This window comes from Macaca fascicularis, chromosome 13 (assembly GCF_037993035.2).
Source record: "Macaca fascicularis isolate 582-1 chromosome 13, T2T-MFA8v1.1".
NCBI classification, from domain to species: domain Eukaryota; kingdom Metazoa; phylum Chordata; class Mammalia; order Primates; family Cercopithecidae; genus Macaca; species Macaca fascicularis.
The window spans coordinates 15,157,291-15,183,165 of NC_088387.1; the positions used below are offsets into that span (position 1 = coordinate 15,157,291).

The 25,875-nt window shown below is 52.3% G+C and overlaps 1 protein-coding gene across 1 annotated transcript; it reads right to left on the reverse strand.

Annotated features, from left to right (window-relative positions):
- Positions 1-341: 341 nt before the first annotated feature.
- LOC135966725 (SH3 domain and tetratricopeptide repeat-containing protein 1-like) lies at positions 342-18,202 on the reverse strand. Its single transcript, XM_074010886.1, is given in 13 exon segments — positions 342-720; positions 3,926-4,122; positions 5,086-5,226; positions 5,229-5,241; positions 5,948-6,070; positions 9,002-9,087; positions 9,090-9,148; positions 10,348-10,400; positions 10,402-10,529; positions 14,094-14,436; positions 14,438-15,750; positions 17,482-17,523; positions 18,193-18,202. Coding segments are annotated over 13 exon segments (2,766 nt in total). The 3' UTR covers positions 342-462.
- Positions 18,203-25,875: the final 7,673 nt, after the last annotated feature.

Consider the following 25,875-nt stretch of genomic DNA (forward strand, 5'->3'; position numbering starts at 1 on the left):
TTTCTTCAATGGCGAACAGGGACACTAGCAGCTCCCACATCCGGGCACAATGGCCTGAAGGTTAAAGGCAAGGGTGGCACGAGACCTACAGCAAGAACTCTGAGCAGGGAGAGCAGGGAGCTGCAGAGAGTTCAATCACCATCTCCCCTCTGGCCGCCGAGGAAACCGAGGCTCATGGTGACCTGGCCCAGGTCTGTTGGACTCACGGTCCTTCTCATCCCCAAGATCAGAGGGCTGCCACCAGGGAAGGAGCTGGCCCCTAGACACAGCCCAGGTAGCACACAGGGAAGGATGCCATGGGGACTTCGGTATGTTTTTGCAAAAAAAAAAAAACAACAACATTTATTGCTATTTGAACCCTGCTTTTATGCTTCCATTACCCAGAAAATGAGCTACGGGAGACACCAGGAGAGGCAGGAGATCATCCTCCTTGCACAAAACCCACTCCCTCGGATACTGTCCTCAGCGAGGGTGGCTGGAGGCCAACCAGGGGGCCCACCCGCAGAGTAGCAGAGGAGGTAGGTTGACCCTGTGGACGCTGAGCTCTGTGGCGAAGGTCCTGGCCTTCTGGTAGAAGAAGAGCCACTTCTCGCAGTCCAGGAGGAAGTTGTGGGAGATGGTGGCTGGCCGCGTGTAGATCTTCAGCTGTGCCTTCTTGTTGCCCAGGTCCACGGCGGCTGCCAGTGCCAGCTGGTAGTACCCGGCTGCATCAAACGGGTCCTGAAGGGGACAGGTCATGGTCAGCAAAAGGGGGACTCAGAACCCGTCTTCCCAGAGGCCGTTCCTGTCTCCAGGTCATTCCACATGTCCTTCCGATGCTGGCTCGCCCCAGGAGCCCCGAAGCCTGTGACACTGCTGTGGTCTCAGCTGCAGGAGGTGGGGATGACCCTGACACCCCTGGAAGCCTTCCTGACTGTCCCTACGCCCCACTCACTCCAAGCCTCCTGCCCCAGTGCCACCCTCTCTGCAGTCAGTGGCTGCTTTCCCCATGGGCTGAGGTCAGGGCAGATCCTGCCTGCTCTGAGAGTTCCATGCAGGACCCGTGGCTCCAAGCCACAGCAGGGGCACGGTGTTGAGTGACCCAGGCTCCCCTCTGGCCCCTGTCCATGCTGACCATTTCCAGGCCCTCCACGGGCCAGGCCAGGTACAAAACCATCTCACAGGTGTCCTCTCTGGCAATGTTCCCCGAAATATTCACGGAGCGTGACTCCCCAGACATCCACTCCCATTGTCAATGCGTCTTTGGCTCAAACTCACCATCCCTGGGTTGGGATGCCGCCTCCCAGACCTCCTCCTTCACCCTCCCATCCCCCACCCGGCTTCTCCCCAGGCACCTCCTCCACATGGCGGTCACCCAAGGGACCTCTCTGAGACCCATGCCTGGCCTGTCCCTCTTTACCATCTCAAGATGGCTCCCAGGGCCAATGACAAAGTCCAAGATGCAGCAGTCCATTCCCTCACTGCCCCACCCCACACACGGAGCAGGGGCGTGAGAAGGCCCCGAGTCACCGCCACTGCTCATCCAATGCCCCCTGGCCCAGCCGAACACTGGACTCTGTGCTGGGTGCATGGTTGAGCCTAACATCCTTGCTTCCAGTCTGAGGGACCTGGGAGTGAACACTGACCACACAGGGTGGCCCGGGCTGTGGCAGAGGGAAGCCCAGGAGGCCCCAGACTCAGCCGGGGGTGGAAGGCAAAGGCTTCCTGAAGGAGTGGGGGCTTCCCAACTAAACAGGAAGGAGCCAGGCAATACATATGTCTCTGCGTGTGCCTGTGCATGTGAATGTGCGTGTTTGTGTTCCTGTGCGTGCATGTCCCTGTGTGTGTGCCTGTGTGTGCATGTCTGTGTGTGCATGTCTGTGTGTGCGCGCCTGTGTGTGTGTGCGTGTGCCTGTGTGCATTTGCGTGTGCATTTCCATGTGCCTGTAGTGTGTGCTGCAGCTAGTGAGTGACAGCGTGAGCCAGTGAACACTTAATCCACCCTATTCCAGGGCTCACTCTCATGTGTAGACTACAGGGGACCCCATTTTAGAGGCAATTGGCAAAGATGCTCATTTACCCCTGCTTCTCTGCCAGCCTTCCAGGTCCCATCAAGCCTGGCTTTTTCTCCCACTCCTCTGGGCCCTGCGTCCAGAGCCTCCTATACAAGGAAGAGGGTGTAGCCTTGGAAAGACAGCCGCCCTTGGGGAATTCCAAGGGGGCCTCCCTCTGGGAAGCTGGCCTGTGCTGACAGCATAGTCACGATGAGGCCCAGAGGGCTGTGCATGGGAAGGAGGACTGTGCATGGGAAGGAGGACTGTGCATGGGAAGGAGGGCTGTGCATGGGAAGGAGGGCTGTGCATGGGAAGGAGGACTGTGCATGGGAAGGAGGGCTGTGCATGGGAAGGAGGATTGTGCATGGGAAGGAGGGCTGTGCATGGGAAGGAGGGCTGTGCATGGGAAGGAGGTGAAGGAGGGCTGTGCATGGGAAGGAGGACTGTGCATGGGAAGGAGGACTGTGCATGGGAAGGAGGACTGTGCATGGGAAGGAGGACTGTGCATGGGAAGGAGGGCTGTGCATGGGAAGGAGGACTATGCATGGGAAGGAGGACTGTGCATGGGAAGGAGGACAGTGCATGGGAAGGAGGGCTGTGCATGGGAAGGAGGACTGTGCATGGGAAGGAGGACTATGCATGGGAAGGAGGACTGTGCATGGGAAGGAGGGCTGTGCATGGGAAGGAGGTGAAGGAGGCCTCTGTCCCTCGACCCCAACCGTGGACTTTTGTCTCTCAGGTACTAGGCGCTTTCCTTTCTCCTGGACGGGCGGAGTGGGCGGCAGGCTTGACCAAGAGAGATAAAGGCCTCTTCTGGGAGGTCCATCCCCCTGGGTCCCTGGCGAGCCCCTGAGCGCTGAGGAGCGTCCCCCTGGGCCTGATACTTGGCACCTCCCTGTCTGGCTGGGACTTGGGAGGCCACAGAAACCACGTCTGACCACCAGGTGTCGCCAGTACTGGGCGGGGGCCTCCCGGGCAGCCCCAGGCCTGCGGTGGGGTATACGGGGCAGGGTCTTAGGGCTGCCCCAGCTCCTCATGTTGTTCTAAGGCCCCCAAGATCTCGGCCCCTGGACTGGAGTGCCCTGGCCCCTCAGCCCGTAAGGAGCACTGACACGAGGCTGGTGTGATGCTAAGGAGGGGCGGTGCCTGCTGGGCAGATGGGTGGAGACACCACAGGTCTCAGTCTGCCAATCTCAGCTCTCCACCCCTGCAGGGCTGGGGGCAGAGGGAGCACAGCACCTCCCCTCGAGACACACCCGACCTAACAAGGCCTCAGCCTGGCTGGCTGGGGCCCCGCCCCACTGCACCTGCCCTGAGCTGGGGTTTCCCTGTCTGTGAACCCAATGGTAAGACACTGGTCCCACCCCACCCTTCCTGGGTGATGTGAAGATTCAAGGTGTCTCGGGACTCCAGGAAGGAGTTGCTCAGTGCAGGCTGGCACCCTGGGCAGGCTTCCTAGAGGAGGCGCCAGGATTTGGGTTGGATCTTGCAACATGGATTCAATGTGAGGATGATGCCGTCCTCTGAAATGTCACTCTCCCGACCCTGTTTTGTTAAATGCACCTTGACACTTGACTGTCAAGACTCAGCTTTGGTGTCACCTCCTCCAGGAGGGCCCCCTGACTACAATCCCCCTTCTTTACCCAGAGGCCACCATTGCCCACTCATGTGGCAGCCTCCCTGGCTGAGACTGAGTTGAGGGTGGGGCCTGGCCATCTGGGGAGCTGGGTTTTACCTGCTAACCTTGCCGGCTCCTCCAGCTGGGTGTAGAGCTCGAGGGAGGCCACTGGGCCATTCCTAAGAAAGGCTGGAACCCAGGCCTCTGGGGTCTGGGTGGAGATCCCACTCCAAGGGGGCCAGGAACACCCCGAGCCCTGCTCCTCCCCACCCACCTTCAGGTCGTAGAAGATGATGTCACCGAGCACCAGGTACACCTTCACGTAGTAGAGGGTCTCCTCGTCGAACTCCAGCGGCGAGTTGCAGAGCTAAACGGCCTTGAGGTAGAAGTGCTCCGCCAGCTTGCCATGGTCCAGCCGGTGGTGCAGGGCGGCCAGCCGGTGGTAGGCCACGCGTTCGTTCAGCCGGTCCCCTGGGGTGCAGGCCAAAGGGGCAGGTGTGAGGATGTGGCTCCCTGGGGCAGGGAGGGCACAGGTCCCTCAGGAGCAGGTATACGGATCCCAGGCAGCACACCTGGCTTGTCTCCAGGCACCTGTGGTCACCCGGGCAGCTCTGGCCATTCCCATCCAGGTTCCCAGACTCACTTTCCCATCTGCAAAGCAGAACTAATAAGGCCTGCCCCTGTCTACTGAGAGGCTTTGGCAAAGTCGGACTTGGATGGCCCAGTTCTGTGCCTACACATAGCCACCTGCCTTTGCTCACTGGTTTTAACCAGGGGAGCCCAAAAGCCATGCAGTGCAGGTGCTCCCGGGCTCCCCGGCTCCAGGCAACCCACAGACGTGACATCCGACTCCTCCTGGGTGTGTCATGATCAGATCCCCCTACCTTGGGGAGTCAGCTGCATACCTACTATGTACTGGGCCACGGGGCACAAGGCGCTGGGGCATGTGGCCTGCCTAGGGTTCCCTGTCTCTGGAGGGGGACAGACAACCCTGGCACAGCACCAAGGGATGCACGGCCTTAAGGGGCAGACTGCTGGAAGGGGAACTGGGATTTTATCAGCCAGAGAACCGTGTGGTTGATGAGGGTGGGAAGGGCACAAGAGAAAGGGAATGTGCCACTCAGTCTGGCACATACAGGGACCAACGAGATGCCTGGCATGTCTGGAAGGCAGAGGGCACACTGGACGGCCCTTGTGGTCAGCAGCGGGAACAGGCAGAGGAAGCAGAGCTCAGTCAGGCAGGGAGCTCTGCACTGCGTGAGAGACCTCGGGCTGTACCCCACAGCCGGACGGGGAAGCCAGTTGGGCAGATCTGCCTGCCTGGACAGGAGACCAGGAAAATCCAGCAGCTGTTTCAGCTCCTGGCCTGCAGACCTGGAGGCTGGGCTCTGGCAAAGTGTGGGTCCTGGCAGGGCGGGGGCTCAGGGGACTTACCCAGAGTGATCCTGAGTGCTAGGGCCATGTAAGCAAACTCCAAGTCCTCCTGGGGCTCCTCCAGTGTGGCCAGCAGTGACACCAGCTTGTTGCACAGCTGTAGCTGCAGCTCCACCTTGCGGTTGCCCGTAGTCACTGCCGGGGCAGGGCCCGGTCCTACCACACAGGCAGGTGGGGTCAGGTTTCCCGCAGCACCCACCTTGCCCAGCGCCCTCCTCAGAGCTCAAACACGTGCTTGGAGCTTCCCACACCCCAGCTACCCCTGCACCTCGACACAGCTCTGTGCTCTGGGATAACACACAGTTCAGACATCCAAGTTGGGGGCTGAAGAGTCACCTGAGGCCCATCCAGCTACACCCGATAGCCGCAGACCAGCCTCTCCCACCTGGGCACCGGAGGTCTGACTGGGGGGAGCCAGCACTCCTCTCTGCTCTAAAAACACCACATTGATCTGTGCCCAGGGCTGAGCCACACCGTGAGCTCAGAGGAAGGGAGAAGCCATCCCACTTCGGGGTGCGTGCAGACCTGGGCCTCCCACTGATATGCTGTGTGTCCTTTGACATGTCCCTGTGCCTCTCTGAGCCTCAGTTTCCTCATATGGAAGATGGGGACAGGACTTCCCACTCATGGTTGCTTGAGGTCATCAGGTACAAGGGTAGAGCCATTGTCACGTCCAGGCCCCGAGAGTTTGTCCCAGGCAGGGGCATGGTCAATATCATTCCCGGTCAGACCACTTGGAAACTCATCATGTGCATGGGTGGCCCTGCCTCCATTTGGGAGGCCTCTACCCTGCCACACCTGTGCCTCAGCCCTCCAGGTGCCCCACTGAGGCCCACCCACATCAGCCCACAGGCCAGCTCACCCGGTAGAAGGACATGCCTTCCTCCCGCTCCCAGGCCCCATTGAAGAAGATGTCTCCAGCTGCCTCAAACAGCTCCAGCCCCAGGTTGGGGTCGCCTGTGTACAGGTCCACATTCTGAGCCACCTGAGAGGAGACAGAAGATCCCTCAAGACCCACACCTGGCGAGGTGGCTACGCGCATCTTTGCCAGGCTCCTTCCTCTCCCACAGTACAGGTACACTTGAGCATTTTTCAGAACCTGTGCATGAGGGCTGCCCCCACCACTGGCATGAGGACAATGAACTGATGCTCCTGAGTGCTAGGAAGTGACTGAGCAGCTGCAGCCCAGGAGCCCGACACCTGTGAATCCTACCACCAGGGCTAGCCCTAGCCCACTCCCCCTGCACTCAAACCAGTCTCCGTGGCCCCCAGATTGCTGGGAGCCCAGCCCCTGGCTCCTTTCTGCGTTGCCACATCCCTGCCACATCAGCAGTGTTTGTGGGTGGGCCTGGTCCCCTCTTGACCATAAGCTCTTCCTCCCTCTCCTCAGCTCAAGGAGGTATACAGCAGGTGCTCAATAATGAAAGCTTCATCAGTCTCGTGGGCTTCACAATTTGTTCCAGATCACACTGTGTTTGGGAAAGCCTCTGAAAACAGCCACTATGATAGATTCATTTTGTAAGTAGATGTGCCACATGTCGCTTGGAGCAAGTTCTTCTGTGTGTTAATTGAGTGGTCACATTATTTGAGCATGTGCTGTATACCAGCAGGTGCTGTGCACTGTGAGGGGCCGCGCCTCTGCCCTCAGGGAGAAGATGCTGGCCACCGGGGGAGGATGTGAGGGAACCAGTTGGAGGAAGGGAAAAGGCACACAACAGGTGCTCAGCAGTGGCTTAGGAATGAGTGGGTGGATGGATGAATGGATGAGGAGATGTAGACACATGGATGGATGAATGGGTGTGTGGATAGATTAATGCTTGGATGGATGGATGGATGGATGGGTGGGTGGAATGATGTGTGTATGTATGTATGTATGCGTGGATAGACAACGTATGGATGGGTGGAGGGTAGATGATGTATGTACATGTGGATGGATAGATGGTGGATAGACGAATGTATGGATAAACAAATGGAGAGATAGATGAATGCAGGGATGGATTAATAGGTAGATTGGTGGGTAGATGGATGAATGATGGATGGATGAATGGACGAACAGCTGGATGGATGGGTGAAAGGATGGATGATGGATGGATGGAAGGATGAACAGGTGAATGGATGGATGATGGAAGGATGAATGGACGGATGGATAGATGAACAGATGAATGGATGGATAGACGGGTGAATGGATGGATAAATGGATGGATGAATGAATAGATAGATGGATGATGGATGGATGGATGGATGGAAGCATGAACAGATGAATGGATGGATGATGGAAGGATGGATGGATGGATGGATAGATGGATGAATGATGGATGGATGGAAGGATGAACAGGAGGTGAGTGGATGGATGATGGAAGGATGGATGGATGGATGATGGAAGGATGAATGGATGGATGGATGTACACATGAAAAAGTGAATGGATGGATACACGGGTGAATGGATGGATGATAAAAGGATGGATGAATGATGGATGGATGAATGGACACTGGGATGGATGATGGATGAATGGTTGGATAAATGGATGGATGGATAAATGGACGGATGGATCGATGGAAGGATGAATAGATGAATGGATGAATGATGGAAGGATGAACAGGAGGTGAGTAGATGGATGAGGGAAGGATGGATGGATGATAGATTGATGGATATATGGACGAATGGATAAATGGATGGATGAATGATGGATGGATGAATGATGGATGGATGGAAGGACAAACAGGTGAATGGATGGATGATGGAAGGATGGATGGATGAAAGGATGGACGGACGAACAGGTGGATGGATGGTTGCTGAATGGATGAACCATAAAAGAATGGATGAATGATGGATGGATGAGTGGATGATGGATGGATGAATGGAAGGATGAACAGGTGAATGGATGGATGATGGATGGGTGGATGGATGGATGGAAGGATGAGCAGGCGAGTGGATAGATGATGGAAGGATGGATGGTGGAAGGATGGATGATGGAAGAATGAACAGGTAAATGGATGGATGAGGGAAGGATGGATGGAAGATGGATGGAGGGATGTATGAACAGGTGAATGGACAGATAATGAAAGGATGGATGGATGGAAGGATGAGCAGGTAAGTAGATAGATGATGAAAGGATGAATGGATGGAAGAATGAAGAGGTGAATGGATGGATGATGGAAGGATGGATGGAGGCATGGATGAACAGGTGAATGGATGAACGAACAGGTGAATGAATGGATGGATGGACAGGTGAATGAATGGATGATAAAAAGATGAATGATGAATGAATAAATGGACAGGTGAATGGATGGACAGGTGAATGGATGGATCATGGATGGATGGAAGATGGTTGGATGGATAGAAGGATGAACAGCTGAATGGATGGATAATGGAAGGATGGATGAAAGGATGGATGGATGGACAAACAGGTGAATGGATAGATGAACAAGTGAACAGATTAATGAATGATAGATGAACAGTTGGATCGATGACAGAAAGATAGATGGAAGGATGGATGGATGGACGAACAGGTGAATAGCTGGATAAAAAGATGGATAGATGATGGATGGATGCATGATGGATGCGAGGAAAGACGAACAGGTGAATGGATGGATGATGGAAGGATGGATGGATGGATGGATGGAAGGACCCACAGGTGTATGGGAAGATGATGGAAGAATGGATGGATAGTTGGTGGATGGATGAAAGGATGAACAGGTAAACAGATAGATGACGGAACGATGAATGGATGGATAGACAGGTGAATAGATGGATGATAAAAGGATGGATGAATGATGGATGGATGAAAGGACAGATGGATGGATGATGGATGGATGGAAGGATGAACAGGTAAATAGATGATGGAAGGATGAGTGGATGGGTGGATGGACAGAGAGTGAACAGCACAGGGGCCCTCCTGCATCCCTTGCCACTCACCTGGATGTACAGGTCTACCAGCTCGCTCTGCCGCAGGAGGTAATAGATCTTCCCTGCTTGCAGCCAGGCATGCGCCTCCTTCTCTTCTGGAGGTCAATGAAAATTCCCAGACTTCGTTTGGTGTAGTCCAGAGCGGATTTGTAGGCCCTGGAATCACTGGAATCAGACACAGGTGTCAGAACAAGGGCTCTCATCCTCCTGGAACCAGTCTGCCTCCTCCCGTGGGTCTGGTGACAGATGAATCTGGCATGTGGGGACTGGGAACGGCCCTCTTGTGTGTGCAGTGTTCTGCCCTTCCCAGGCTGCTGGGAGGGCCAGGGTGAACACACACGGCATGGAAAAGATGAAGGATATCCTTCTGAGGGAATCGAGCATCATGCTGCCCTGTGGCAGGAGGAGTGTGCTCGTCCATCTCCCCTGCCTCCCAGACATGGCCTGTGTCTTCTCCAGACGCACCAGGATCCGTTAGTGTTCAGAGGCTATCTAGGCCGATGGTTCTCAAGGTGTGCAGGCATCACAGTCACCCGGAGGACTGTCCTTATAGCTTGCTGGCCCTGCCCCTAGAGCTTCCGGCTCCACAGGCCTGGGGCAGGCCCTAGAACTCCCACTTGCCACAAGCTCCTAGGTGACATGGATGCTGCTCTGCTGGTCCAGGGACTACACTTTGAGAAGCATGGCTCTAGCACACTGGCCCATTTTCCTTCTGTGAACCTGAGGCCAAGACTGGAGCCAGTCTCCCGGGTCCCCATGGAATCTGGCCCCTTACCTGCTCTCTCAGTAAGTCCAACACTTGAGGGGCTGTGACTGCAGCAATGTCACCAGGCCCTGTGGGTGGGGTGGCCAGGGCCATGGTTACCCCACCAGGTCAGCATGCTCGGGGGAAGACCAGTGGGCCACATATGGGACGTGAGACCTTGAAACCCTGCCCCAGGGAAGCAGGTGACACAATTGGCTCTGTCTTCTGTGGGAGAGAAGCCACAGGTGGCTGCTGTGGTCACATTTAAGGGGACAGATGAAGGCCAGGAGTGAAGACTCGGGGCAGGCAGAGGTCAGATGACAAAGGCCACCATAGTAGGAAGAACAGCCCAGTGTGCATGTACTGTCTCTGCTGGGGTTGAGATGACCTTTGACCCAACAAGGGAGACTCAAGCTGGGAAGCACAAGCCAGCAGCAGCCCTGGGACGACCCCAGACCCACCAGCTCAAAGCATCTGATGCCAAGGAACCAAATGATCCAAAGGAAAGGGGCTGAGGAGGCCCTGGGCCAGCTTCCCTGTGCCCCCCTCCCAGCCCCCCCAACCCCCTTGCCCCCCTCCACACCCCCACCACTGCAAAGCCAGCCCTCACCGCTCGGTGCCCAGGGACCGGTAGAACTGACTGGTGGTCTCCAGGAGCTGCCCCCTCCAGCACCTTGTCGGCCACCTTGCGGGCAAGGGAGAGCTGGAACTCGTGGTAGATGACACACTGGGTCTCGCTGGGCATGACGACGCTGTAGAAGTAGCACAGCCGCTGGACGGCCCGCAGCTGGCCTGGGCAGAAGACAAAATGGAAGACGTCAGCCTCCCAGCATCGAAGCGAGGCTGGCTGGGTTCGGAGGCCCCTGCTCTGTGCTTGTCTCTTTCACACCTCTGTGAACCTGGGCCCCATAGGCGGGGAGCCTGGGCTCAGACAGGCCATGCACCTGTGCAAGGGCAGGCGCCGAGCACACCGTGACATGGGCACAGCTTGGTGCACATGTTCATGGTACAGGCTGGCCTTCTTTACAACTCCCAGGGCCAAGGTCCTGGCCAGGCTCGGCCCCTGCACCAGGCCATCTATTTCTGCTTCACAAAGCCCCTCTGGCCAGGACCAGGGCCGTCTTCAGCCTGAGATGATGAGACCAGGGGCACAAGTAGCCCCTGTCGCAGATGGAACCCTGAGAGAGCAAAGCCAAGCGTCATGTCTGCCACACATGGCATCATGTTGGGGGAATGGGGTTCAAAGCCGGCCCCTGGCATTTCCACACATGCTTCTCTCATGCAACCAGGCTCCAAACCCACAGGCTCGCTGGCCTCTCCCAAAGCCAGGGCGCTGGGAACGGTGGAAAGCTTCTGATTTTCTAGTGTCAGAAACATTCCGAAGATTAACACTGGAAACCAGGTACGCCAAATGGACATCTGTCACACACGCCCCCCAACAACAGCTGAATACACAGTCCTCTTGAGCGCCCATGGGACATTGCCCATGACAGACCATGTGCCAGGCCACAAAATGAGCCTCGGTGAAGGGAGAAGGACCGAGACCAAAGCAGAGGTGTTCTTCAGCTGTACTGGCACGAAACTGGAAATCGACAGTGAAGGAAACGTGGGAAATTCAAAAATATGTGGAAACTACACACTCCTAAACAACCAGTGAGTCAAAGAAGAGACCATCAGGGAAACTGAAAATTAATTTGAAAAGAATACAAACAAATGCACAGCCCGGGCCAGCACGGTGGCTCACGCCTCTCATCCCAGCACTGTGGGAGGCCAAGGCGGGAGGATCGCTTGAGTCCAGGAGTTTGAGATCAGCCTGGGAAACATGGTGAAACTCTGTCTCTATAAAAAAAATACAAAAATTAGCCGGGTGTGGTGGTGCACATCTGTAATTCCAGCTACTCAGGAGGCTGAGGCATGAGAATGACTTGAACCTGGGTAGAAGTTGCAGTGAGCCAAGATTGCACCACTGCAACCCAGCCTGGGCAATAGAGCAAAACTTTAAAAAGAAAAAAAATAGCACAGTGTATCAAAAACACCAAGATGTAGCTAAGGCAGTGCTGAAAGGGAAATTTATAACTGTAAATGTCTACATTCAAAGAAAGAAGAAAAATCTCAAATCAAAAGCCTAACTTTCCACCTTGAGAAACTAGAAAATGAACTAAACCCAAAGTGAATAAAAGGAAGAAAATAATAAACGTGAGAGTGGAAATGGGAAGTAAAAATACAGAGAATGGAAAAACAAAAGAGATAATCAACAGAACCAAAAGTGGGTTTTTTGAAAATAATAACAAAATTGACAAATCTTTCACCAGACTGACCAAGAAAAGAAAGATGGGGCACAAACGACTAAAATCAGAGACTGAGCACCATGGCTCACGCCTGTCATCCCAGCATTTTGTGAGACCGAGGGGGAAGGATCGCTGAGGCCAGCATTCAAGATCCCCCTGGGAGAACATGATAAGACCCCATCTCTAATAAAAATAAATAAACAATTACAAACCCAAGTTTCTAAAATCAGAAATGAAAGAGGAAACATTATTGCCGACCTGACAGAAATAAAAGGATTCCATAAAAACACTACGAACAATTGTACACCAAGAAACCAGACCATCTAGACACAACAGCCAAACTCTTAGAAGGACACAAACTACCGAAAGTGACTCAAAAATGACCCCAAGGAAGCATGTGGGGTGTCAGCCCCGCCCTCGGTCTCCTCGACCGTTCAGCGCAGGGTGGGGAGACAGGGAAGCATGATCCCCGTTCCCTGGCCTGCATTTCCAAGTCTGAATCCCCCAGCACCCAGGGGAGGGCCTCGTAGGAGGAGGTGCCACAGGCTATTGTGCCAGGAGCCACCGGAGGCTGCAGCGGGGGCTGGGGCGCTGGGTTCCTGGAGGGTCTCCTTCCAGTCACAGAATGCCCCTGGGGAAGAAGCCTGGGTCTGAACCCCCCAACCCTCCTTGGGCAGATGTGTGGGACCGGGGCCCCTTCACACGGTCCTTTCCAAAATCTCATCCCTCCTAGGGCCAAGAGTGGGTGCCAGGCCTGTGCTGGGAAATGAGCACATTCAGATTTGGGCACAGCCCCTGGAGCTCTGGTCCAGGCCACAGGAGGCACCTCTGAGTAGTCTCACTATGCCATGACAAAGCGCTGCAAGGCAGAGGGGAGTCAACAGTATCCCTTGTCTCAGCCATTTCCCTGCACTCAACTTCCTCATCTATTCTCTGCGGCCTACATTTCGGACAGCCCTGCCCACCTACTGTCCGTTCACTGCTCGGTCTGCACTGACTGTTCGATAGCACTCCATGGCTCCCCAGTGCTCTTGGGGAAAAGGCCAAGCCACAGCCTGAGGCCCCAGACCCTGCTTAGCTCTCCAGAAGAGCTTCTCACTATCCAGCACCCAGCCCACCTACTCCCAACTCTGCACCTCCCTGCATAAGCCCTGCTCACTCACCCCCACTCACACCCCACTCATCCCCGCTCCCACTCCCGTTCACTCACTCCCACTCACACCCCACTCATCCCCACTCACAATCCCACTCACTCACCCCCACTCACACCCCACTCATCCCCACTCACACTCCCGCTCACTCACCACCACTCAAACCCCACCCATCCTCGCTGACTCACCCCCACTCTCTCACCCCTGGGCCTTCACACAGGCTACACCACCAGCCCCTCATCCACACCTATTACTTGACTAAATCCTCTCAACCCTCTGGTCCCAGACTAAAGAGGCTTCCCTCATCCGGGGCCAAGTGCTGCCCCGCCATCACGCCACTCACCCTTTTGTGGCTTCTCTGGCCTGAAGCTCACATTCCCACGCTCAGCACCTCCCTCCCGAGGACCCCACAAGCCCCATTTGTGGGTGTGGCCTGGCACACTCAGCACAAGCTGCTTTTGCGTGAACTGCTCTGTGGCTTTGGGCAATCACCGGCCCCGTGTCCTCTGTGAAGTGGGATGACCGGTGCACAGGGCTGCCGAGATTCCAAGCAAACACAGGCACAAGAACTGGCGTTCAGGGCCTGGCTCATGGAGGGGCCCCAAGTCCCAGCTCAGCACAACATGCCTTGATCCCAGGGTTATGTCTAGGGATTCCCAGCATGCAGGACTTTCCATGCTCAAGGCAGGATGGTCCATGGGCAAACCAGGAAGAACTGGCTGCTTCAGTAGGGCACAGAGGGCCTGGCCCTGCATGGGAACGGCCTGTCTCCAGGGCGTTTGCCAACATCTGCTGCTGGCCATGACTCAGCACTTTCGATGGTGGAAAAACCACCACTTGTTTCCGAATCACAAACCCTAGGTGTGCCATGACCCAAGTGGTCCCAGAAGGCGCACAGGAGGAACTGGGGCACTCACTCTCCACGTGGTCCATCTCCACGGCAACCAGAAGGGCCCACTCGTAGTAGCCCTTGCACTGCTGGGCCGGGCCCTGGTGGGTGAAGAGGTAGCCCAGGAGTATGTGGGTGAAGTCCCGGCCACACTCCCCACGGGGAAGCCTCGAGAACAGACGTACAGCCTCCAGGAGGTAGTGCTGGGCCAGCCTGCTGGCACCCGCGTGCAGGCACAAGGTGCCAAAGTTGGCCAGCAACACTGCCTGGTTCCTCCGCTGGCCCAGGTCCCAAGCCACCCATAGGGCGTGGTAGTAGCCCTCGGCTGCCTGCCTCGTCCGTCCCGTCCTCTTCAGAGCCACGGCCACCAATGTTGGCAATCACACCCTCCTGGTCCTCGCTGACTACCACTGCATCCTGGACAGACTGCAGGATGTTCAGGGCCACCAGGCTCTGCCCATGAAGCACATGCAGCCAGGCCAGGGCCACCAGGGGGTCCACGATGGCACGGACTCCGGCAACAGCACTGGTTTCCACCGACTGTGTCATGAAGGTGATGGCTGGGCCATGGTAGCCATGGTGGCTGTACGGCTGGGCCAGGCTGGCGTGGAGAAGGCCGCGCAGTGCCTGGCCTGTGCCTGGGGTTAGGGAGGCCAGCGCTCGCCTGAGGTAGTGGGAAGTCTGGGTGGGGAGGCTGTGGGGCTGGAGGGCGTTCTGGAGCACCAGGTTCACGTTCCTCAGCGAACCAGCCAGCGAGTCCTGTGTCCTCAATGAGGCCACCTTGACACAGGTCAGCACCAAGTGGGGCAGGCACTCGCGGCTGTAGATGTCAGCCAGGAGTAGGCAGCAGTCTGAGAGCCACGCAGCGTCTGGGGCTCCCGAGTCCCTGTGCAAAAACAACAGCTGCTCTAGGAAGGGCAGGGCCTCCTCAGGCTGCTTGAGGTGCACGTGGTGCCTGGCCAGCAGGAAGCAGGCCCGGGCCTAGGCCTGCTGGCTCTGGCCACCCACCGCCCACTGCAGCACCAGCTGCAGGAGCTCCCCGTCTGCCTCGGTGCTGAAGATGTGGCCGGGCATCCCCAGGAGCAGGGCCATGGCTTTGGGAACCACCTGTGTACACTTCTCCTGGTTCTGCTTCCAGTAAATGCTGGCCAGGTTGGCGTACACAGCCACCACCAGGAACAGGTCCCCAAAGCTGCCCTCCAGGACCCCCAGTGTTTCCTCCAAGTACACCCGGGCCTGGGACAGCTTGAGCTTCCTGCTGCACAGCCGCCCCAGGAGGAAGCAGAACCTGGCCAGGGCCATGAGGAGGCCACCTTTCTTGGCCGCCCCTGGGGCCTGTGCCAGGCGCCCAGTCAGCTCCTCCTCGTCGCTAAAGCTGCTGAACATGCTGCTCAGCCATGGCAGCGCCACGTTGTACAGGCCACAGAAGCTGGCCTTGAATCCAGAGGTGTTCAGGAACAGCAGCAGTGATCTCAGGGCCTCTGGATCCTCCCAGTTGTCCTCAGCTTCCAAGCAGAAGGAGGGCTCCTCGGGGTCCTGCAAGCTCACGTTGCTGGATGCTACACAGAGACCCCAGGACGCTGGCTCCTGGGGGCAGCCTGGGCAGGTCTTGCATTGTTCCAGAACATTCTTCACCTTCGGCAGGGTCTCCTGTGGCTCCAGGCCCAGGCAAGGTGGAGGTATTTCTGCAAGTCACAAAAACACCTAGACAGATTAGAGTCCAACAGTGAGTCCTTGGTCCACTTGGGGCAGGATCCCCGCATCCCCATCCTCTGTGTCCCTGGCGCAGCTTGCCATGAGCCCTTGAGAATTATGCGCAATGCAAACCCGGGGTCTGGAGCACGTACGAACTCCGGGGACACACAGAACACGCAGGCCCGTGGCCCGACTCTCCTACAAAATCACCCTTCTGTCCTGCTTTGTCGCCACCTCACAGCATGGTTTTAGGAGACTATGTCAGCTCAGTGATCCCTCAGAGATGCCTTTCCCTTTAGAAAGAATCAAAGCCTTCTAACTGGACCCATGTATATGCAGCACAACAAGTACAAATGTAACTTTTGTCAGCATATTGGGGCCCCCCGGTGGGGTACAGGAATCCATGAAATCCTCAACAGCCAATCAGAGCTATGGATCAGCTCAAAAGCTGCTATGCAAAATTGGTAAAGCCACCGACGGCACAGGACAGGGGTGTTGTACCCATGTACCCAGCTCCGTGCAGGGAAACGGACCATCCCTGCAGGAAGGATGGGAAAGCTTCCAGGCCCCTGTGGCCACTTTCACCTTGGATGGTCTGAAAACCTGAAGCCCACAGTTCCTAAAGGGTTAACAAAGGCCAGACTGCTCCAACAGCCCACTGGTGTCTGCTGGCTTTGGTGGATTCCTAGCCAAAGCCCCCTCCCAGAGGTGAGCAAACAAGCGCATTTCCTGTTGGAAAACCTGGGATGAAAGGAGGCATTACTGGGAAGGAAAAAACTAGATTTAAACAGACTCTCTGTTTCAAGCTCACATGTAAAAACTATTTTCAATACAAACTGTCTCCTTATTCATCTGTAAAGCCTTGGAATTAAAAAAATAAATAAATATGATTTAGAGGCAAATGTGACTTGACTACACTAGATGAGCTAAGAAATCTCCCCCACCCGGCAGAGGCACACAGCCCCTCCCAGCCACTACCCTGGCCTCCGGGGCAGCTGGAGAGCCACGTGCCTTTGCTCCAGAGACTTTGGCAGAGAGTGGAACCACCCCCTCCCCGAGGCAAACCTACAACAGCCTTCCCTTCCCCACTGGCTTCCCGGGCCTCCTCTGGGACCTTGTGCCTGCATCCCAAATGTACTGGGATGGATCCCATTCCCAGGGAACTTCCAAGGGCCCTTGGTGCATCCACATCAGCAGGCTGTCCACATGCGGGCCCTGTGTGAGGGGAAGCGACAGAGTCGCACAGGGGAGACGGGAGGGCCTCCCTGAATCAGCCCCTCAGGAAGGAGCAGACCCTTCAGGGACCTCAGTCGAGGCCCCTGCAACCTAAGGCTCTGAATTCTGCTCCCCGCTGAGGGCTGTGTGGCCTCCCATCTCTGAGGCAGAGCACAGGGCAAGCTGCAGCTTCTCCAGGTCATGAAAAAGGAACCCACAGCTACGTGTGGGCCCCAGCAGTGGAAAGGATGCCCCACCTCGGTCGGGGACCAGGCGCTGGTCAGCATGTTCATTGGAAGAAGTGTGGGACCCCACAGCCTCCAGTGCCAGAGTAGACGGGAGGTTCAGGCCCACCTCAGGCGACGTCCCCCAAGCCCCCAGCCCGCACCACAGAGGGGTGACTGTCGCATCCAATGCCCACTGTACTCAGCTCTGTCCCCTCCCCCGGCATTACCCCAAGGCCCAACTCATAACCAGAGGAAGCCTGAGCCACTGGCAAAACCCACCTTGTTCCTGTGGCTGTTCGGTCTCAGCTTCCTCTACTGAGTCTGGCAAGGGAGAAAAGAGAAGCAATGAACACCCCCAGCCAGCACCTCTGCTCCCATGTCAGGTTGAGCTGGTGTCGGTGTTGCAGGGTGAGAGCATTGCAGGGTGCAAGGGTTGAAAGTCATATCATCCTCTTCCCTCCTGGATCATGGGAACAACATCACTGGGGGGTGTACACTTTCTGCGATATTGGGAGTAACATCGTCTTCTGTGCCTTGGAATATTAAGGACAATATCACGGGGGGGCGTGTACATCTTCTGCAATATTGGGAATAATATTATCCCCTCTCCCCATGCATACTAGGAAAGATATCAGAGTGGGTGTTCACCTCCTGCGATATGGGGATTAATACCATCTTCTCCCCTTCTGGATATCAGGAAGAGTATCACACGGGGGTGTACGGTGTCTGCGATACTGGGAGTAATATCATCCTCTCAGCCTTGGAATATTAAGAAGAATATCACAGGGTGGATGTACACCCCCTACCATATTGGGAGTAATATCAGCCTCTCCTCTCCATGGATATTATGAACAATATCCCAGGCTGGATGTACGCCTCCTGCTCTATGGGGAGTCATATCCCTTCCAGGATACTCATAACAATATCACAGGGCGGGTGAACACAGCCTGCGATACTGGAACTATTATCATCCTCTCCCCATCCGGATACTGGGAACCATATCACAGAAGAGCTGTACCCTCCCTGCGATATTGGGAGTAATATCATGTGCTTCTTCCATGAATATTAGGAGCAATGTCACCGGGTGGCTGTCCATTCATTGCTATGTTGGGAGTCATGTCATACTCTACCCCCTGGATATTAGGATCAGTATCACAGGGTGAGTGTACACCTACTGTGATATTAAAACTAAGATCATGTTCTCTGTCCCTGGATATTAGGAACAACACCACAGGTAGGTGTACACCCCCTGCAGTATTAGGAGCAATAATATGATTAATTAGTAAACATCAATGATCGATTTTAATAATTATCAGGCTGATCTCGAACTCTTGACCTCAGGTGATCTGCCTACCTCAGCCACCCAAAGTGCTGTAATTACAGGCGTGAGCCACCGCGACCAGCCAACACTTCTTGACATCTCTTTTTGGACCTCAAATTTAGCATGCCAAAAACACACTTTTGATTCCCCCTGCTATAACCCACTCCTCCCATAGTCTTCCCGATCCCAATAACAGCATCTCTAGTCTTCCAGTTACTCAGGCCAAAATCCTTGACATCATCCTGAAAACTTCTTTTTCTCTCTCTTGTCATCCAACCCATTTAAACTCTCCTTTCAATATATATGCCAGACCTAACCACTTCTCACCTTCCTCATCATTTCCAAACAGGTCCAGCCCTCATCATAGCACTTTGAGTTACTGCAAAAGCCTCCCAATCGCCAGGCACAGTGGCTCATGCCTGTAATCCCAAGCACTTTGGTAGGCCAAGGCAGGTGGATCATCAGAGGTCAGGAGCTCAAGACCAGCCTGGCCTACATGGTGAAACCCCTCTACTAAAAATACAAAACATTAACCAAGCATGGTGATGGGTGCCTGTACTCCCAGCTATTCGGGAGGCTGAAGCAGGAGAATCACTTGAACTCAGAAGACAGAGTTTACAGTGAGCCGAGATCGTGCCGTTGCACTCCAGCCTGGGTGACAAGAGCAAAACTCCATCTCAGGAGGTTAAAAAAAAAAAAAAAAGCCTCCCAACCCACCTCTCTCCTTCCACCTTTCACCCTGCCCTGCATTCTACCTTCCTCTCTAAAACATTTCAGAAGAGAAAAAAATTATATCCACAGAGAGAGAAAGTACAAATGGGGTGAAATGTTTGGGGAATCTGAGGGAAGAGTATATGGGAATTCTCCATACTATTTTTGCAACTTTTCCATAAGTCTGGATTATTTCGAATTGAAGAATTAAACAAAGAAAAAAAAAAAACACTATCTCCCTTTGTGAATCCATCCTGTCTTTCCCCTGGCAACTTAAGGACGTTCTCAACTAACACATCTATTTTTTCATGAACACTAAAAGAAATGTTGCCTAGCTTTGACTTTCTGTGCTTGGCAGTAGAAGTGTGTGTGTGTGTGTGTGTGTTTCATATATATGTGTGTGTGCATATATATGTGTGGGTTGTATGTACATATAGAGAGGGAGAAATATATATGTGTGTATATATATAAATATATATTGTATATTTACAACGGTAATGTGTGTATATATATAAATATATGTGTGTGTGTAGATATATATAATACATACCCCATAGCCTGTCCTTAAGCAGTTCTAAACTTAGTCGGAAAAATACATACCTAAGCAGAGAATTTCAATTTAATATGATGAATATTTTGATAGAGGGATGTGTTGCTATGGAACACGTTGCTAAGACACAAAACCTCCTAGATGGGACAATGAATGAACGAAGTTTTCCACCTATAGGCACCCCCTCTGATATCCCCTCAAACCTTTATAGTTATATGCATTTGCTTCCCCCAGGACCCTCGTTTCATAACGGTTAGTCCTAGAGCCTAGCAAGTTCCTACTACAGCTGGCAAACATATGCCATTCAAGAAACAGTGGCAGAGTGAATGACGAGTTAAGAACCACTTGTCAGCCAGTGCTCAGTAATACAACATGCACTGGTATGCAAATTATATTTTTGTTGAAAGCAACAGCAGGATCACAAATTATCTTTCCAGAGAAAGCAAACCTCAAAAGCTTCTTTACCCTACTAAAGCACGTTATAAGAAGTTCCCCTTATATAAAAGAAAACCTCCTCATTCGTTATCAATGGCATGTAAACCTAATAAGCCTCCGCCTCTGATGACATCTCTTCCATCCCCAGGGCTAGATAAAGGAGGTTCCGGAAACCCTGGTAGTTGTGAAGGTGGCTCCCAGCTCTGACAGTCTTGAACCCTGCGGGCGCGGAGGTCACACAGTAGAAGAACAACCGAGGCAAGCATCATCAGGCTTCCAGTATGTTTGAACCAGAGACGGCAAATAGGCTGCAGCCAACTGAAAACACCAGAGATTCATGGTGGCCACCTGAGGGGTTGTGCTCTTAAAAAAATAATAATAAAATAAAAATTAAAAAATTAAAAAAGGAAGAGGTCAAGAATCCATCAGGTCTGACTGAGACGTGTATCAGTGACTAACACCCCGTATGGCAAAAGTACTGTGGTGCGCTTTGGGTACTCACAGCTTCAGCAGTATTCAAAGGCGTGTGTTTCCCTAAGACTAAGCCACGGGAATACCCCCAGCAACACTGCCAGGAGAAACGTCTCCCATGGATTTGGTAGAAACACAGTTGTCTTTAACAAATTAACACTGAATAAATCCTGACTTATTAGAGCCTGTGAGAATGGCATTCTCAATGATAACAGTTATCACTACAATCTCCAAACATCTGCGATCCTGCAGGGAGGAGCTGTGACAGTGCAGGCCAAGTGTCCAGAATGCTTCCCAGACTGCCTGTTAAAGAATAAAAGAAATGAAACCCCCTGTAAGAATGTCTTCCCTCACATTTAGCCAGTTGTTCCTTTGTGTGCATCTCTGTGCTAACATGGCCATTCTTCCCCACAGCCTGAAGTCATATGCTAAAATCAATGAGACTCACATGAAGCCAGAAACGTGCAGATGCGAGGAAACCACCACAAAGGAAATGGGCTGGAGAGTGTGGCCAGGAGGATGGTACTTCCTAGGAAGCAATTACTTCATCTCTGCCCATGAAGCAGGCAGCTGTCATTGTCCCCCAGGCCCACGCCAGCCACTCGAAGTAGGTTCTAACCAAACTACCTCCAACAAGCAATGTAAATACACCACACAATTGGCTTCTGAAAGGACACCTTGCAACCAACAAGAAACTGTAAGCACAACTTTGACAAACTGTGCAACTAAAAACCTTGGAAAGGGATAAACACTGCCACATTTTGACTCAAATACTGTTACGTGGTAGCACTGCGATAATTCACTGAAACAAAAGAATGAATGAGGAATACGTTTATATAGGAATCAGAGGAAGCATGACTAATCATTTAAAGAAATAGGTCAAGAAACTGCTACGTTCAAATGCTACCGTGAGACACTGTCTGGGCCTTAGGCAAATTCACTTCTCTTGGTCCTGTTTCTAGGTTCATCAAAACCCAGCTTTGGACTAGGGAATCTATTGCTTCCCAAAGCCTTCCTTCTGTGATTCCAGCCCAGATTTTAGGACTGCTCTCCCACTTGGTATATGAAAGCACTTTCGATGTAGAACAGCAAGAGTACATTTCTGTGTTGAATGTGGTTTGGGACCTACTCTATGAGGAAGAATATCATCATGTAACTTTAAGCATGATGCCAAGGCACACTCTAGATAAGGATAACACATAAGATGTGGCCATACACCTGTGCGTGCCTGGCAGGGAGATGGAGAAGTCTCATTTAATGAAGCCGGGGTGCCTGTTGCACCTGAACATCCTCAGTCCATGTCAAGTTCACAACGTCCTTCTGACATCAAACCACAGGTTTCACATACTGTTCCATACTTTCTACCCAAGATTAAAATATGCAGAGCACCGTGATAAAGACGCCTTCATTCCCAGCATGTTGGCTCTCATTCCGTAGAATTACATACTTTCGGTGCAAAATGGTGACCAGGTTGCAGCGGCAAGCAAGACTGGGCTCCGTGGGAACAGCAGGCCCTGCAGGAGCCACCACTCCTGTCTCCACAGTCTGATGCAGCTGCAGAGAAGCTGTGGCTGAGGCCATTCACTTTGTGAGAGAACCGCACAGGAGAAAAAAGGTAGGGAAGGTCGGGAAGAGGGCAATGTCATGCTTCTGAGCCCAAGCCAAGCCATCGCATCCCCTGTGACTTGCACTTATATGCCTAGATGGCCTGAAGTAACTGAAGAATCACAAAAGAAGTGCAAATGCCCTGTCCCACCTTAACTGATGACATTCCACCACAAAATAAGTGAAAATGACCGGTCCTTTCCTTAAGCGATTATATTATCTTGTGAAATTCCTTTTCCTGGCTCATCCTGGCTCAAAAAGCTCCCACACTGAGCACCTTGTGACCCCCACTCCTGCCCACCAAAGAACAACCCCCCTTTGACTGTAATTTTCCTTTACCTACCCAAAACCTATAAAACGGCCCCACCCTTATTTCCCTTCGCTGACTCTCTTTTTTGGACTCAGCCCGCCTGCACCCAGGTGACTAAAAAGGTTTATTGCTCACACAAAGCCTGTTTGGTGGGCTCTTCACACGGACGCGCATGACAGGTAGGTGCAGAGCCAGGGAAGGACCTGTGATGAGAACAGAAAGGAATGCGTCTCCCTGTACACACACTCGGATTTTATGACAATGTGCGCAGGGGGCTGAACTGGATGCCTGAGAACATTCCTCCAAGTTCTTTTGCTGATTTTCTAAATATTGGTGTAAAATCTGAACTCAGACAAAATTTTTTAAAATCGCTTCAATCAACATCTTTGTCTAGTGCTCAGCATCATACCTACGTGATCATCTAGAAAAGCAACTTCTCTTCTAAGGCTCACAGCCTCCTATTAATTCTCAGGGATTTTACAAGGGAATGCACCTCTCATTCGCATCAAGAACTGTGGGGAAAAGAAAGAGAGATCAGCCTGTTACTGTGTCTATATAGAAAGAAGTAGACATAAGAGACTCCATTTTGTTCTGTATTTGAGATACTGTTAATCTGTGACCCTACCCCCAACCTTGTCCTTGCAAGAGACATGTGCTGCGGTGACTCAAGGTTTAATGGATTTTGGGCTGTGCAGGATGTGTCTTTGTTAAACAAGTGCCTGAAGGCAGCTTGCTGGTTAAAAGTCATCACCATTCTCTTAATTTCAACTACCCAGGGACACCTACACGGCCAAACGTCGCAGGGACCTCTGCCTAGGAAAGCTAGGTATTGTCCAAGGTTTCTCCCCATGTGATAGACTGAAACAATAATGCTAAAAGGTTTATGGAGATGTTTGCATATGCATCTCAAGGCACAGCATTTTCCTTTAAACTTATTCATGTCACAGAGATTTTTGTTCATATGTCTTACTGCCGATTTCCTCCCTACAATGATCCTATTGTCCTGCCACTCCCTTATCTTTAAGATGGTAAAGATAATTATCAATAAATACTAAGGGAACTCAGAGACCAGTGCCGGCTTGGGTCCTCTGTAAGCTGAGCGCCGGTCCCCTGGGCCCCCGCTTTTCTTTCTCTATACTTTGTCTCTGTGTCTTATTTCTTTTCTCAAGTCTCTCGTTCCACCTAACGAGAAACACCCACAGGTGTGGAGGGGCAGGCCACCCCTTCAAAGAACACACACAACTACCGTTAAAGAAATGCTTAATTTACTTACATAATTTTTTAAACACCCAGATTTGAAATACAACAGAGAAGACCACTTTTTGAAAGCTCTGCTTTCCAACTGCGAACTGCGGGTGGAGAAAATGACCTGCCATGATTTCTAACCAGTCAACAACCTGTCTTCCCTGGCTGCAGTAGGAGCAATCTTTCTGAGCTCAGGATGAAAAAGAACCCAGCTGATTAGGGGACAGACAATCATCAGTTCTCAGCGGGCTTCCCGGGTCCCAAATCCCCATGTGATACGTGGAAGTAAAAAGCTATCAATGACCAAGCATCAGAACGCTTATCCCACCTCGCCATCTGCTTCTCCTGCCATGCAAATTTAAAAATTATAAGCCTGCTATTAGAGAACAGAGTTGGTGCTGCATCTGTCTTCCTAAAATTACAGATAATTACCAGCCCACAATGGCTTCTAATCAGATTTGAGTAGTCCCTTAGACAGGAAGCTAAATTGCCTCAGCCCTAAACTGAGAAGAAAACAGAAACTGGACCGCTTTAGGTTCGATTTTTTCCCCCTTGTTCTAAAGTTGCTGTTCCCGAATCTCCTTCTACTGTCTTGTTTATAAAATGTATAAGAAACAAGGAAATTCAAAGACATGATAGAAATGGCCACTTTTTCTAGGTACAAACTTTGTGAACATTATTTTCAGCTGCTGGGCTTTTTCTCCACAAATTGTGAGCCTGGAGTACATTTTCTCCCTCGTGGTTACACATTCAGAGTCAGGGAATGTGACTTTAGCAGTAAAGAGGGGAGTGCAGTGAGAAGTGATTGGGCACTGAGAAGGGCAGACAGGGACTCTACCTCGGTGGCCTACAGCATTCCTGGGCCTCCGACTTTACTTTTCCATCTGTACAAGGGATCTAAAGGCCAGTGATTCCAGGCCACGACAGCTCTTCATACACACATACACAAATATCACACGCCTGTGTGAAAAGCTGTGACACTTGGCTGATTTTCTGAAGAAGTTATCTTGTATCATTTCTACTCAAGTACTCCACCTCCTTCCAGACAAGTATCTGAGGATGATGGGCTATCCCACAGCCATGTGTGTAACCTCTCCTGCTTACGATCCCTGTTCACATAGCGTTTTCCAAAAGCATTTGGTGGGAAGTGACAGAAGAAAGAAGAATAAGGTTCTTTCAGCCCATTCATTCATTCATTCATTCATTCAACAAATATTGACTAACTATCTACTTGCCAATCACTGGTGATATAACAGGGAACATACATTTTTGTAGGTAGAGACAGACAACCAAAAAGTATGTTAAAGAGTGATCAATACTGTAGAGGAAAATACACCAGGAAACAGGAAAGAAGAATACCCCTAGCCACCCTACACTGGGGTGACGCTAGCGTTACAAAATGGAAACAGCGGCCGGGCGCCGTGGCTCACACCTGTACTCTCAGCTCTTTGGGAGACTGAGGCAGGCAGATCACCTGAGTTCAGGAGTTCAAGATCAGCTTGACCAAAACGGTGAAACCCTGTCTCTACTAAAAACATAAAAATTAGCTGGACGTGGTGGCACATGCCTGTAATCTCAGTTACTCAGGAAGCTGAGGCACAAGAATCACTTGAACCTGGGAGGCAGAGGTTGGAGTGAGCTGAGATCATGCCACTGCACTCCAGCCTGGGTGACAGAGCAAGGATCTGTCTCAAAAAATGTAAAAATTAAAAAAAAATGTAAACAGAGAATAAGATACCAAAAGAAAGAACATGAACGATTAGTTGTAACAAAAGCCTTTGTAAGCTGTTACTTTCCTTCCTGGATCCTTGTCCCTTACAAACAGAAAAAAAAGGCGGATAGGGGGTAGCATCAAAATGATGTTTTAAGATGGCTTCGGGTTTCAGATGTCTGACAGCCATACTCATGTACTTCAAGGAAAAAGCTCTAGCTCTAGAAGCCATCTGGGCAATGGTTTAATGTCTTTTTTTTTTTTTTTTTTTTTTCCAGAGAGTTTTAAAATACAGGAAAACGTGTGTGTTTATT